The sequence below is a fragment of the Apodemus sylvaticus genome, chromosome 16, assembly GCF_947179515.1.
Source record: "Apodemus sylvaticus chromosome 16, mApoSyl1.1, whole genome shotgun sequence".
Lineage (NCBI taxonomy): Eukaryota > Metazoa > Chordata > Mammalia > Rodentia > Muridae > Apodemus > Apodemus sylvaticus.
The window spans coordinates 11686027-11701728 of record NC_067487.1 but is presented as its reverse complement, the minus strand read 5'-3'; the positions used below and the strand labels follow the sequence as shown (position 1 = coordinate 11701728).

At 40.1% G+C, this 15702-nt stretch overlaps 1 protein-coding gene across 2 annotated transcripts in view; it reads right to left on the bottom strand.

Annotated features, from left to right (window-relative positions):
• Positions 1–15702, bottom strand: part of Marchf6 (membrane associated ring-CH-type finger 6) — a 69018-nt gene that overhangs the window by 38923 nt on the left and 14393 nt on the right. For both annotated transcript variants that reach the window (XM_052159460.1, XM_052159461.1), the window contains exons 2-5: positions 6585–6681; positions 5452–5525; positions 2766–2909; positions 1151–1223 (exon numbers count right to left, since the gene is read on the bottom strand). In XM_052159460.1, coding sequence (XP_052015420.1) covers positions 1151–1223; positions 2766–2909; positions 5452–5525; positions 6585–6681 — 388 coding nt within the window. The remainder of the gene's footprint in view (positions 1–1150; positions 1224–2765; positions 2910–5451; positions 5526–6584; positions 6682–15702) is intronic.

Below are 15702 nucleotides of genomic sequence, written 5' to 3'. Positions count from 1 at the left end.
CCAAACCTCAAAGTCCCTTTCTCCAAGGCCTTCAAACTGAATTGGCATCACGTTTGCCTAGTCTTGAGTTAAGGGGATGCCCAAGTGCCAGAGCCTAGGAAAGACCCTGTGAGCTCCCACTCGCCCAGATCACTGTGTTGCCCCAAGTCCACTTGTAGAGAAACCCCCGTTAGCCTTCTAGAAGATGAAAGGCCATATGGAGAGCTAAGGCACCTCAGACAGGTCCTTCTCAGACAATCAAAGTCCAGGAAAAGACATGTGTGGCAGATGAACAGCTCAACTAAGCCCAAGCTCAATGGCTGACCTCCAGAATTATGAACAAATAAAATGGCAACTGTCTGACACCATTATGTCCCCGAACTTTGTTTTGCAGCAAGAAAGAAAGATGGTTTGCCTGGAGATGACCTAACTCATTCACATACAACATGCTGCTAGATGTGGTACATATGCAGAATTTTCAGTGACACATTGGCTCCTATAGATTATATAATGCTCAGTGCAGGCTAAGAGTGTTCATAATTCTGTTTGATGACCCCCACTTAGCATTCTTCTCCGAGTAGTCTAATGAAGGAGGTAGCCCACAACCAGTCAGAGGACATGTCAACACAGGGCCAGTAAAATGCTCACAATGTGAAAAGAAAAGCTACAGTGAACAAATTTTTAATGTGGTTTACCAATAATCTTACTAACATTTTAAAATTATGCTCAACACACAAATCCAGTAGCATACAACTCAAACTGCATAAAATATTTTAGTTTTACATGTCCTTCCAAAAGGCTCCTTAAATTCTCCTACTTAGAAGAAACCCCACTTACATATATCAATTTCTACTATAGCAACAAAACTGTAGTTAGGAAAGAAAATGAACTGATCTTCTTAGAGGAATCTTCAGGTAATATGATTAAATACGTGAGCCAGGCATGGTGGCGCAGAATCTGATCCCAGCCCTTGGAAGGCAGGGCCAAGCAGACCTCTGTGAGTTCAAGGCCAGGCTAGTCTGCAGAGCAAGTTCCCCAGAATAGTCAGGGATATGATATCACAGAGAAACCCTATCTCAAAATAAAACAACACAAAACAAACAAACAATAAATACGTGAGAGAAGACATCCTTTTACCGTGCCCCAACTGCCCCCCAAAGCTAATACTCACGTTGACAGCATGTCTAGTGGCAGTGTCAGAAGTGAGCTCACGGAGCCAGTAAACAAGCACTTGTAGATGCGGCCTACAAACAAGGGCATAGTCACAACTAGCATCACATATTCACAGCTGAGGTAAAGGGAACAATGTGGGCACCAACAAAATAAGCATTCTTAGTTTTGTAGGCAGGGGTCTCATTGGTTTAGTTTTTGTTGTTTTATATTTGCTTGTGGGTGGGGGGAGGGTTGCTCACACCCACATACCACGGTTGGAGTGCAGAGGTCAGAAGACTCCTCCTACTGTAGGTGCCAGGGTGACACTCAGAGGCCTATGTGACAAGCGTGTTTACCTGCTGAGCCATCTCACTGGCCTCAAACTACTACTCTAAGAGAATGTTAAACAGTGAGCAAACAGTAAGTTCTCCGTGACAGTGCTGGCTGTCTTTGCAGACACAGGATTGAAACTAGGGCATCACCCAGGAGCTCTACAGAGCTACATCCTCGCCTTAGGTATCTTACACTAGTTTGTTTAGTTTTTTTTAAAAGATTTATTTTATGTATATGAGCTCACTGTAGCTGTCTTCAGACACACCAGAAGAGGGCACAGATCCCATTACAAATGGTTGTGAGCCACAATGTGGTTGCTGGGAATTGAACTCAGGACCTCTGGAAGAGCAGTTGATGCTCTTAACCGCTGAGTCATCTCTCCAGCCCCTTATACTTGTTTTTATTGCATGAGTTTAAATATTGGGGGAAATGCTAAATTAATCATATAGATCATGAGATGAAGACTGTTCTTTAAACTAGAACTACAAAATTCAGTAACTATTCATAAAAATAAAAGGTTTCAGCTTGGGAAACACACATCTTTGAACTAGGAAGCTTCTTCAGCACAGTGCATAATCTTATCACGCCTTCAGAGACCAGCATAAGATAGACAATCCCAGCAACCTCAGCGAGACAAACATTTCAAAGTTGTTCTAACACACACACACACACACACACACACACACACACACAAAGTCACAGGAACACACACATATAGAAATAATTCCTTTAAAAAAACTTTGGGGTGGGGGGAAAAAACAGTTTCAAACATCGCAAACAAAGACCAGCTTACAGCCCTGGAGGGCAAAGGCAAGCGTGGCAGAATCGCTTGAGCTCTGTCTGCTGCTATGCACTGCAATGTTAGACTCTATACCCAAAGGAGAGGCTTCCAAGGGATGGCTCACATCTACCAGCTTTTGTTGTTCAAAACCTTGCTCCTTAAAACTACTAGTTAAATAAAAATGGCTATAGCCAATTACTGGTGGGATTAGAGGTCCACCCCCAATAATTGTAAAAGCCAAATAGAGGAAGCTCGTCTGAGTCTCACTTACTATTAAGTTAGTCAGCAAAGGCTTACTACTTGTACTATATTCACTGCCACTTTGTGCATGGTCTCTATCAACACTGATTCATGTCCAAGAAAAACACCCTTCCTTCCTCCAGAAAAAAATTACTGAAGATGTTTTCTTTCCTAATACATGGTATTATAAATAAACATCATTCACAGTAGTAGGCAACAATTAAAACATTAAACAGTTATAAAGTGTTTAAATAATTCTGGAAGAGGCATGAATACTCACATGCTGTAAGAGGCACAACTCCCAGCCATGCAAAGGCCACAAGTGTGTAATGAAACCAGTATCGGATTGCAGTGCCAATACTTGTAACCAGTCCAGCAAATATGTCTTGGATTGGTAGCCGTGAAGGCATATCTGGAGAATAAACTATAAAAGGAATGATTACTCAGGATCTCATGAGAATTTTTAAGTGACTTAATTCATAAATACAACGCTGAGATACTATGCTTCAGTAGTTTTCCTATACTCTACTGAATTTCAAATCATTTCAATAATACTACATTTATATGAGTTGTTTATTTATCCAAACCACAACTAAAATATGGAAATAGACAAAGACAATCCACTGAGCAGAGAAAAGGCATCAAGAGGAAAACCTTCTACTTCCTCAGCTCACAGCCTTGAATCTCAAATAGTGTTAGTTTACACATATGTAACAGGTCAGCCATTTGATGACCTGGCTTCTCCAGCTCTAAAGGATCCAGTAATGGACACAAGTGCAAAAGGAACTCTGCAGGCATGTTTCCAGAGGCCTTACTAAACACGAGTGGTAGACACAGCATCCCAACAGCCTATGACAGCAATTTCACTGGAACAAACAGCTCACTGATGTCACTGAGCTAACCCTTTCAATTCTAACATCTTACACTTTCATTTTCAAATCAATTCAAACATCTTTGCAAAATGTAACTTAGATGTGGTTCAAGAATATTCCCACTTTAAAAAAAAAAATCTTTGTAAGAATTGTTCCAGTAAGAACTATTTTATTAAAAAAGCTCTACTTCAGATAATACACATTGTCTTTCAAACACCTTTCTCCAAAGAGGCCAAAACAAGGAATTGTCATATAAAATTGATGATCTAAAATTATAAAACAGGGCCAGGGGAGGAGAAAAATAACTAAAACTAGACTAAACAAAAAGACTGTGCTGGGTGTTATCTCAGATGCAGAGTACTTGTTAGTCCAGATAATACTAGGTTTAATCTTTAGCAGCCAAAAAATATTAATTAAAAAAAAAAAACAAGAATAAACCTTTAAGAGTGGGCCCACAAAACTATTCAGCTACAAACAAGACAGAAGCAATAAAAGGGCAAGTCTGTCCTCCCTGCAGATCACCCAGCCCACAGGACACTTGGTGTGAAGGACAGCAGAGCTTCTGACAAAGGTCTACAGGAAGCATTGCATGAGTGTCAGGAGAAAAGTAAGCATACGGAGTGAGCTTTTATTGGCCTCAAGGTAAATGACCACAGGTATTAACGTGTGCTACAAATTTTCACAAATAGTAAGATGCTTATGCACCAGAGAAAATTTAAGACTGTGAAAAAAATACAAATAACATTTTTGCTGGCAATGAATAAACAAAATGCAGTAACTTTTATCATCCATGCTTGTCAGATATCAAGTAAAACTAATGGTAAGTTACAATATTCATACTGAGCAGCACAAGAGTCTTTTTTAAAAAAGTAAAATACAAAAGACCAGGTGTAATGTACCCAGGATCCCAGAATGAAAAACTGTGCTTCAGTTTTTTAATAATTTGCCAGTACAGTCCTGTTTATTTGATATAATAGTAATAATAGAATCAATAGGCACAAGTATTATAATTAAAGTTTTAGACAAATGAAAGATATTTCTTCTAGCCTTACAAAACATGGACTCAAAAGTTTGTTTCCTGGGCTGCGGAAGTCAGCATACACGCTTAAAGATCAGCATTAGGATCTCCAACATCCATGCAATGCTGGGCAGGCATGGAAGCCATGGCCTGCCTGGAATTCCAGTGCTTGAAAGGTTGCGGGCAGAGGGAACAGCAGATCTCAGGGCAATCTCGCTAGCCAGACTTGTAGAGGTAAGGAGTTGTAAGTTCAAATGAGATTCCATATCTGTTAGAAGGCAATAAAATCAAGGACATCCCAGCACTCAGGAGGCAGACGCAGGTGGATCTCTGAGTTTGAGCCCGACCTGTTCTACAGAGTGAGTCCAGGACAGCCAAGGCTGTTACACAGGGCTCAAAAATGAACACCCCATGTCCATCTCTGGCACATATACAAATGTGCAACATACTCACCCTACACACAAATGTACATGCACGCCCAAACACACATGCACATATATTTTTAAAAATTGGCTTCAAAAAGAAAAAAAAACACATACTCTAAAACTTGTTCTTTCCTACTACTATTTTAATATCACAGTTTTAACTCAGAAGAGAGATCAAACTGAATGCTCTAGATTCTGATGAAACCAAGGCATCATTGTTTTTACAGAAAGATAATGATTCATAAGAGGAAGGAATGTTTTAGTGAAAATGAATAGATAAAATTAAAACTGGCAGGATTTCTTTTTAAAAGATAAACTAAGAAAAGAATACAGAATATAGAAAATGAGAGTACACACAAAATGAGATAGGTATGAGTTGAAAACCAATGCAACTAAGTGACAGGTTTTCACAAGCACTCACTAGACAGCTCTGCACTTGTGTAAGCTTGTCTATGACCAAGCAAAACAACAAAGGAAACAAAACAGCCTAAAAGCATGATAATTCTTAAAATACCTTTCTAAATGAACATGTTTTTCTATTACTATCAAAGACAATGATGTTGAAAATTATTGCTTTCAAACTCTTTAAACACCTTTTATTGCCAGAAATAACAAAAAGAAACATGTAGTGAAAATTTCAAACAAACTTACTTGGTGTGAAAGCAAATCTGTGCTTGCATAATTCACAGTATTCTTTCCGACTATGTTTCAACCATTGAACTAAGCTGTAATTACAAATACATTAATAAATACAGTGTTTAAAACAAAGCAACATCAGAGTTTCACCGAAAACCCATGTTATTAAATTTTTGGTATTACCAAACTTTTATAGTTTTCAACATTTCAAACATGGAATATTTTAACTTTTTATATATCCTAAGAGTTTAAAACTTAAAATCAGCTAAATATAAAACCAGTATGTACTGTACTAATAAAAAGATTTAATTAACCTAAATTCTAATCTCTTCCAAGCTACATGAATACTGAATACTACTAAATAACCCAGGGGTCAGGATCAGTTTTGACCCTGGCCTCAGAGTGCTCTCAGGTAGTGAGCAGGTCTGATTCCCGTTCTGCCCCTGGCAAGCACACGTCTTAGACAAGTCATTCCTTCTAAGGCCTATGCTCTGCTTCTTCATCCACATAATAATGCTGCAGACTTGTCTTGCAGAGAATGAGTGAGTTAAGATGTATAAAGCGGGGGCTGGAGAGATGGCTCAGTGGTTAAGAGCACTGGCTGCTCTTCCAAAGGTCCTGAGTTCAATTCCTAGCACCCACATGGTGGCTCACAGCCTCTGTAATGGGATTTGATGCCCTCTTCTGTTAGATTTCCTCATCTACCCCTCAGGCATACATGCAAATAGAGCACACACACACACACACACACACACACACACGCACACGCACACGCACACGCACACACACAATATGTAAGTAAATACATTAAGAAAAATAGACATGTAAAGCATCAAAGACAGTTCTTGTCATGGAGCATTTAATTAATATTATAATAACTATTATGCCACTTGAAACCAGAAAAGCACAATTATTCCCATGAACAAAACAAGTTCTCCAAGCTAGATATAAACAAGACTATCATTAGCATATCCACAATATACCAAAATAACATGCCAGGCATTAAACTATGGATAATTTCTTTTCAAACTTTAAACTTTTATAACAAAAGTTTTAAAAATAGTGAAATGGGGCAAGTTCACTGAAATGATCATTCTTATTACAGAAATGGCAAAATTGAATTTAATTCAATTTTCCAAATGACTTACCATTCTTGATGAATAAACTTAATACTGCCAGTACATACACAAGGATGATAAAGAGGTTTCTCAGGTGTTCCTTCTGACCGACACACTCTACATATATCTGATAACAAAGGAGAAAAAAAAGGGATTACCTTTGGGTATGACTTTTATACAAAAAGACCAACAAAACAAGAAGATTTTGTGCTAAAGGTAAAATCTATCACATTAAACAATAAGATGGAGGGCTGAAAACTGTGAGAAAACTTATAGTTAAGGGTGCACCTGAATCTAAGTTCCTTCAAAATGGATTAAAACGAGTTGTTCCTTAGAAAGGTCTGTAAATAAAATTGAAGACTTTAAAAAAAAAAACCCACATTTATCTACATTTGCATTTACCTGTAACAAACAATCAAATAAGTAGAATCATGTCACCTACCCACAAATAATAGTGTCCCAAAAGTATAACTTTTAAAAAGTCTAAATTCAGTTCAAAGGGTTTAGGCAACACAAAACATCTGAGGGAAGGAAAAATGAGAACAAAGTATAATGACATACATGAAAATGCCACAATGAAGCTCACTGTTTTGTATGCCAACCTAAAAATTATTTTTAAAATAAGATTATTTCTAACAATGTTCAGGGACCTAGAGAGATGCCTCAGTAGTTAAGGGCACTGGCTGCTATTCCAGAGGACTTGGATTTGATTCCTAGCACTCACTTGGTAGCTCACAAATGTCTGTAACTCCAGTTTAAGGGGACGGGATGTCCTCTTCTGGCCCCCACAGGCATGGTACACACAAGCAAAATACCCATACACATAAAAAAGAAATATAATTTTAAAAATAATATTTTTTAAAATCTGTCTGAGGACTTTATATGGAAACAGCAGAGGAACCCACGGTAGATTCCCTTTCCAAACAGGCGTGTGTGTGTGTGTGTGTGTGTGTGTGTGTGTGTGTGTGTGCGCGCGCGCGCACACACACACACACACACACACACACCCTTAGGATTTGGGACAGCACCTCAGAACCAAGCAGACTCCTACCAGAGAATGAGGAATGGAACACTCTTTAAGCAGAAGCTATAGCAGCCCAGGGCTGGAGTCAGCAACTCTGGAACGCACGCACTCCCTGCGCCAGCATCAAAGGGCTCTAGGCACTCACATCCCCTACTCTCCCATCTGCTATGGCCAGCAAGCCGCATGGAAGGACCTCAAGAGATTTTTTGTGTTCCCTTGCGCATTTCTCCTAAAAGCTCCTCTGCGGTGCTATATTCTGAAATCTGACTATTACTATTACTGTTTTCTCTCACGGCCAAGTGACAATCCCACCCAGGGCAACTGTCAATGTGCAAAAGGGACAAAGACACAATGTTTGTTTATGATTGGCTCTCTTACGGGAAATTCCTCATTCCTCACTCCGTGGAGAATAAAGGCAACCCTGATGATTCCTGCTTCACTAGTGAACTGAGAGAGGGTCTGTGGTGTCCTCTGGATTAAAAGCCCACAAGCTGAGGACTATGCTGCACTGTCCCAGACACTACAGACTTTCTGGTTGCTCATTCTTGAGTGACAGAATGCCACTTATCTAAGCTGAGGAACACCAAATAGTCAGGAAAACCTAACTGGTTATTACACTACTTTTCCTGGTTACCAAGCAACCACATAAGTCTCTTTACCTATATGGAAAAGCACATTCCCCTGCCCACAAAAAAGCTATGTCAGAACTCAGTCTCTCTGGTAGAGTGCAGTGAGGTTCCATTCACTGCCTTTTCCTGCTTGGAGTTAGTGATATGCATACCCCTGCCCTCCTCTGACTATAGTTTAGCATGCCCCCTCTGTGGGATGAACGAAGATCCCCATCACCTGGATTCCAGATTAGACACTGCCGCCCGCAGAAAGCAGTGCAACCAGTACATCAAGGTGGCAAAGGCAATGGTACTTGCAGCTGACCTGTTGTTATCTATAAGTACCAGAGCCACTAGCACCATGGATGCAAACGAGTGTCCTGGATAAATTACCAGTTATCCAGGCAGGAGATAAATGCTGCCCAAAGTCACCACTAGACTGACTACTGTCAACAAAGTCAACAGGATGACGTTAATACAGATGGATCAGCCCCAGATAAGGGATCCTGCATCAACAGCCATCCTTTGAGAATGTTCCATTGGAACATGATGCAAAGAAAGACAGCAGTAACACAGCCAGGCTCACACAAATGGTGTTGTCACATTACCCACCCTGTAGGGAGGGACATAGTATCTGGTCAGCTACCAAGTATGCATTGGGAAAGAGCAAAATATGGAACTTACTAGTACACTGTAGTCAGCAAAACACAAGGACAAGAGTGGATGAGAAACACATGGGCAGAGCTGACTGGTCCAAGGCAGTTCAGCTCTGTGTGAGAGGAGAAGGCAGTGCTGGGACCAGGGCAATGGCAAACCGCAGGGTGTTCGTCTGTGTGGAAAGAAGCCTGTGGACAAGGACTGAGGTAGGGAAATCTTCTTAGGGGGCCCAATACACACCTGCAGAGGACACTGATTTTTTTCAGAAGGTCTCCGTCCATCTCAGAAACCAACACAGTGTCACATATAGACAACCAACTTAAACTCAACCCCCAAAGCTGTTTAACACTAATGTGTAGCAGAGACCTGGATCCTTAGAGTTTGCAGAGTCCCTTCCTTATTCAGAAACTGAAATGTTAGAACTACCTTCTAACAGTCCCAAGTAGTCTTTCTTCACTCTCTGATGAGCCAGTTTACAGAAGTCTCTCTGTTCTTTCTTTCCTTCTTTCTTTTTCTCTTCTTTTAAGATAGGATCCCATTATGTAGCCCAGGCTAACCTTGAACACAGTGCTCTCCTGTGACAGTCTCCAAATGCTCCAATATATCACCACACCCAGTTTACAGTAGCATCTGTAGAGAGCACATGATACAATATATTGGATGCTGCCACAGATTTTTAAAAAAAAAGAGCTGTTGTTCTATTTACTGGGCATTAAAAACAATTGTAAATATAAACCAGGCTTGGTAGCACACTCCTTTACTCCCAGCACCTGGGAAGCAGAGGCTGGTAGATCTCTGCACTCAAGGACAACCACCTTATCTACACAGCAAGTTCCAAGTCAGTCAGGGGAAATAGAAGAACTCTGCCTAAAAACAAAAACAAACAAACAAAAAACCACTCTTTTAACCAAATTGGGGAATTTAGAAGATACAGTTTGCTTGTTTGTTTAGAGTTTGTCATTGTTGTTTTAGTTTTTCAAGTCAGGGTTTCTCTTAGTAGCCTGGCTGTTCTGGAACTCACTTTGTAAATGAGGATGGTCTCCAAGTCAGAAACTTGCCTGCCTCTGTCTCTGCCTCCCAAATGCTGGGATTAAAGGTGTGCACCACAGCACCCATCGAGATAGTTTTATGAAAAATAGTGTGTAAATATAATAACATAATGAATGAATATGCTATTTAAATTAAATGAGCAGTGAAATTAAAATGGTTCCATTTTATTTTCTAGTATAACAAATAAAACTCTTACAGGTCTGTATGAGTATGAGTATGTTAAATCCTCAAAAGTTTGAGAGCCAGGACTAGGAAGATAGCTGAGCAGGCAAAAGAGCATGCCTCGTCTAAGTCTGACAACTGCAGCGTGACCTCTAGGACTCACATAAAAGGCTTCATGCAGTCGCCTGCATCTGTGATCACCGCACCTGTATAACAAGAGGGGTGCTGCGGACAAGAGCCTGGAGGCTCAGACTACCTAGCCTGGAGCACACAGCACAGCAGCCCCCGCCCGATTCAATAAGCAGCTCCTGAGAGTTACCCTCTGACCTCCACACATGCACTCGTGTGTACCTGTGAGTGCTTGCTTGCTTTCCTTTCCTTTCTTTTTTTTTTTTTAAAGTGTGAGGACCACTGCTCATTAGTAATTGTTTTGATACATTTTTTGGCTCTTTGGAGGTAGTGTGTGTGTGTATATGTGTATGATAATAATAATGACCCTTTTCAAATATATCCGTAAAATTATTATTAAGGGCCTCCTATACTCAGACTAAATCTATAGGAAAAAAAGGAAGGTAACTGTAGACTGCTCATCCATTTCATTTCAGAAGCATGGAAATCATCTTTGCAGGGGCTGGAGAGATGGCTCAGCACTTAAGAGCACTGACTGCTCTTCCAGAGATCCTGAGTTCAATTCCCAGCCACCACATGGTGGCTCACAACCATCTGTAATGGGATCTGATGCCCTCTTCTGGTGTGTCTGAAGACAGCTACAGTGTATTCACATACATGAAATAAATAAGTCTAATTAAAAAAAAAAAGAAAGAAAGAAATCATCTTTGCAAGTACAAAACAAAATTATATCAAAGGGAAATAAGCAACTCCTAAATGAAAATATAAACAAATCAATAAACCTAAGTATAAACCAAAGCTAACCACAAAACAGAAATGAAGATACTTTAAGACAGCAATATGAAGCTGCTGAGATGGCTCGGCAGGTCAAAGTACTTGCTGTGTACACCTGACAGATGGCTCTGTCTATTCCTGGTACCACGGGTAAAGGTAAAAGAACAGAACAGATGCCTCAAAGTTGTCCTTTGACCTCCACATACAGTGTGTGACACACCCATGTACATAGATACACACACACACACACACAAAATAAACAGAAATATGTAATTTTAAAATTAAGAAAGAAAAAGAAAAACCAGCAAGGGATGGCACGGTCGCATCAGAGGCTGATAGCACCTGCTATCCTTGCAGGGTTTGGTGCCCAGCACTCACATCAGACATCTCACAGCTCTAGCTCTAGGTCATCTCTGTTCACACTGGCACACAGAAGTACACATTTATACAAGCAGGTACACACTTACACAAAAATAAAAATAAAGAAGTCTTTATTATTATTTTATTTGTTTATTTATTTAATATATGTGAGTACGCTGTACTTGTCTTCAGACACATCAGGAAAAGGTATCAGATCCTATTACAGATGGTTGTGAGTCACCATGTGGTTGCTGGGAGTTGAACTCAAGATCTCTGTAAGAGCAGTCAGTGCTTTTAACAGCTGAACCATCTCTCCAGCCCAAAATAAAGAAATCTTAATAACAAAATTAAAACCAGCAAAATACACTCATACATCCCTCATAGACTATACTCTAAGAGTATATGCAAAGAAATCCTAAGCATAATTATTAACTGTTAATAAAGAAGCAGAATAGAAATAATATTGTGGTTATTTAAAAACTTACAGGACAAGAGGGCTACAGTATATGGCTAAACTTAATGCATTCACAAACATAAGAGAACTCACTTTAGTGATTTTCTCATCTCACAGACCCATCTTTTAGCATGATGAACACTGCACTAACAATAGGAGGGAAAGAGAAAACTTAAATAGTATTTGTCTCAACATTCCCAAAAGTGAACAACTAATTCAACTTTTACCACTGCACCCAAGACAAATAATACCACATGAAAAAAAAAGTGATCCTAGCCCTCCCTCTGCCAATGAAAGTCCAAGACATCAACCACCTAACTTAGCAACCCACCAAGATGATTTGGGGGAAAAAAGGGGGGGGGGTACTAATTGTACATACAACTTCCACAAATAAGCCGCCACCTTTGTCAGGTAGGGATCAGGAGGGGCCTATGGCCTCCGGAAAGCCTAGCGAGTAGTGACAGCACCACTACTGACGTCAAAGCCGGGAAGAGACTTCCACTTCCAGCTTCTACCTGCGCATCATAAAAAACAAAACCCCAAACATTTTAATAAGAACCAGAGGCTTAATACAAGCAAAATATCCATGATCTGATAGAAAAATCCACTCATAGGGAAAACCCCAGCCCAAATTAAAAATCCCAGCCAATAGATGTTGCAGCTATCATAAAAATAATACTGTGAACAATGACAAACAAGTCTGAAAGATAAGAAACATCAAGATTTCACAAAGACACACAAGATAAAGAACCCATTGTAACAAAAACCAAAACATTTACTGAAAAATATATAGTGAATTTAGTATTTGACAATAGAGCCGGGTAGGGGTGGTGCACACCTGTAATCCTGGCACTCTGGGAGGCAGAGGCAAGCGGATTTCTGACTTCGAGGCCAGCCTGGTCTACAGAGTGAGTTCCAGGACAGCCAGGGTTATACAGAGAAACCCTGTCTAGAAAAAAACAAATCCAAAAAACCAAAAAAAAAAAAAAAAAAAAGAAAGAAAAAAAAAGAAAGAAAAAAGAAAAAAGAAAGAAAAAAAAAAGATTTGACAATAGGAATGCCTAAATCTCAATAGAGAGAATACTTGTAAAAATCCTTTAAAAGACTTCAGTAACTATAACGAAGTATGAAGTGCTTTTGGCAGCAGCATTAAGGAGGGAGAGTAAACAAAGTTCACAAACAAAACTCTTTTCTTATCCACAGGAAACAAATACCAAGAACAGTGAGTGCTTACAACTACGAACAATGCCAAGCCCTACATATACTATGCACTCAAAAACACACACACAGGGTCACAGGAAAGAGTAACAAGAAGAAACAGGCAATTATAATACTTGGTTACAAACTCACAAACATCATAAGCAAAGTGAGGGCCCTCTGCACAGGAATGTCGAGACAGATAGCATCAGAGTTGATCTGATAACTCTGGTAACCCAGGGAATTACTGGGTGGGCAGCATAAACAGTGCAGAAGCACCACATGGAGGGTGACTCAGCCTAGACACAGGTACTCCAGAGGAAGAACAAGCAGTTCTAGACCAGTGTTCACCATGGGACGGACAGATGGACGGATGGACACACACACACACACACACACACACCCCACAGTTGAATCTATCCATTTGTTTCCTTACTTTTATTGTATAAAAACAATGGCAGGCAAGGTCTCAAGTAGGAGGACCCACTAAAGGGAACTCTAATAGTGCACTGTTTCCCACCAGTTATATAATAAAGTGTGTATTAGTGCAAGAGTTAACAATAATTCTCTGCTGCTAATAATATAAGTTTTACTCAACTAAGTGCCTTTTCAACTAGCTTTGTTCATCCTCAGGTGCATGTTCAATTTATAACTGGCCATGTACTATGTGGACAAAACAGAACCACAAACATACCAGGAAATTTTCTATCAATTGTAATACACAAAATTCTTTAAATAGTTCTTATATTTTCTAAACCATACCAAGTGAAAATATATTCTACAAAAGTATTAAAATAATCACATTTCCATTAATATTATGGAGACATGAAAGAAAAAAGAAAACAAAAGTTGTTTTCTTTTTTTTTAAGAGAAAAAATTATTTATTTGGGGCTGATGGTTCCAGAGGGATAAGATTCTCTCTCCATCACAGTGGGGAAGCATGGTAGGCTCTAGAGCTGCTGGGAACTCACATCTTGAACCTTAGGCTGGAAACAGAGAAAGCAAACTGGAAAGGACACATGGCTTTTGTAACTTCAAAACCAGCTTCCAGTGACGTATTTCCTCCAGCAAGACCAGCTTATAATCCTACCGGAACAGTGCCACAAACTGGGAACCAAGTGACAAATGCCTAAGATTATGGAGGGGCATGTGGTTGCGGGAAATATTTAAAAAGAATGCAATTCACGCTACGCTGGCAGGCCCTGGCAGTCTGGCCACCCAGTTCTCGTCTCTTGGAGACTCTCAGAGTTCCAAAATCTTTCCACCCTGATTGCTAAATTCCCACTGGCAGGTTGCTAACACCCAGTCCCATGCTCCAAATTCCCACGGCCTTTTGGGGTGCACTCCTGCAAACCCAAGCTTTGCCGCTGTACCTTTCTCTCTGGAACACAGTTGAGTCACAGTGTGAGGAAAAACACCACACAAACTTAGTTCTGAATCAATGGTAACTTAATTGCTGGGTGCAAAAACTAGAATCCTAATCTTGTAAGCCATATAAATCTAAATCCTCCTGTGGCAAAAAACAGGGGTCACCAGTAGCTACACCTCGATTTCCTGATGTCCGAATCCCAAAGCCTGTGTCTCTTTCCTGCTGCCTCTCTTCTTCCAGAAGTTGTTTTCAAACCCATCCTAACTGCAGTTCCCCTTCCTCCAGAAAACAGAAAATTATAATTGTGGAGTCTGACACACATCCCTAATTAGATCTTAGGAGAAAGTAAAATTAATTTTCTACTCTGGTAGATTTTTAAAGATTTATGTTTATGCCTGTTTTGCCTGTATGTATGTGCACCATGTGCAAGGATGGTTACAAGCAGTCTGTGGGTGCTTATAACCAAATACATGTCCTCTGTGGGTGCTTATAACCAAATACATGTCCTCTGTGGGTGCTTATAACCAAATACATGTCCTCTGTGGGTGCTTATAACCAAATACATGTCCTTTGTGGGTGCTTATTACCAAATACATGCCCTCTGTGGGTGCTTGTAACCAAATACATGCCCTCTGTGGGTGCTTGTAACCAAATACATGTCCTCTGTGGGTGCTTATAACCAAATACATGTCCTCTGTGGGTGCTTATAACCAAATACATGTCCTCTGTGGGTGCTTATAACCAAATACATGTCCTCTGTGGGTGCTTATAACCAAATACATGCCCTCTGTGGGTGCTTGTAACCAAATACATGTCCTCTGTGGGTGCTTATTACCAAATACATGCCCTCTGTGGGTGCTTGTAACCAAATACATGCCCTCTGTGGGTGCTTATAACCAAATGCAAGTCCTCTGTGGGTGCTTATAACCAAATACATGTCCTCTGTGGGTGCTTATAACCAAATACATGCCCTCTGTGGGTGCTTGTAACCAAATACATGCCCTCTGTGGGTGCTTATAACCAAATGCATGTCCTCTGTGGGTGCTTATAACCAAATACATGCCCTCTGTGGGTGCTTGTAACCAAATACATGTCCTCTGTGGATGCTTGTAACCAAATACATGTCTTCTGTGGGTGCTTGTAACCAATTACATGTCCTCTGTGGGTGCTTATAACCAAATACATGTCCTCTGTGGGTGCCTGTAACCAAATACATGTCCTCTGGAAAAGGAGCAAGTGCTCCTAACTACTGAACCAACTCTTCAGCCCATCTTTCAAAGTATTAAAAACAAAACAAAGAACACTCAAGGTTTAAGATACCTTTCAAGAATTAACTGTGTGTGCAGTGCATGCATGTATGTATG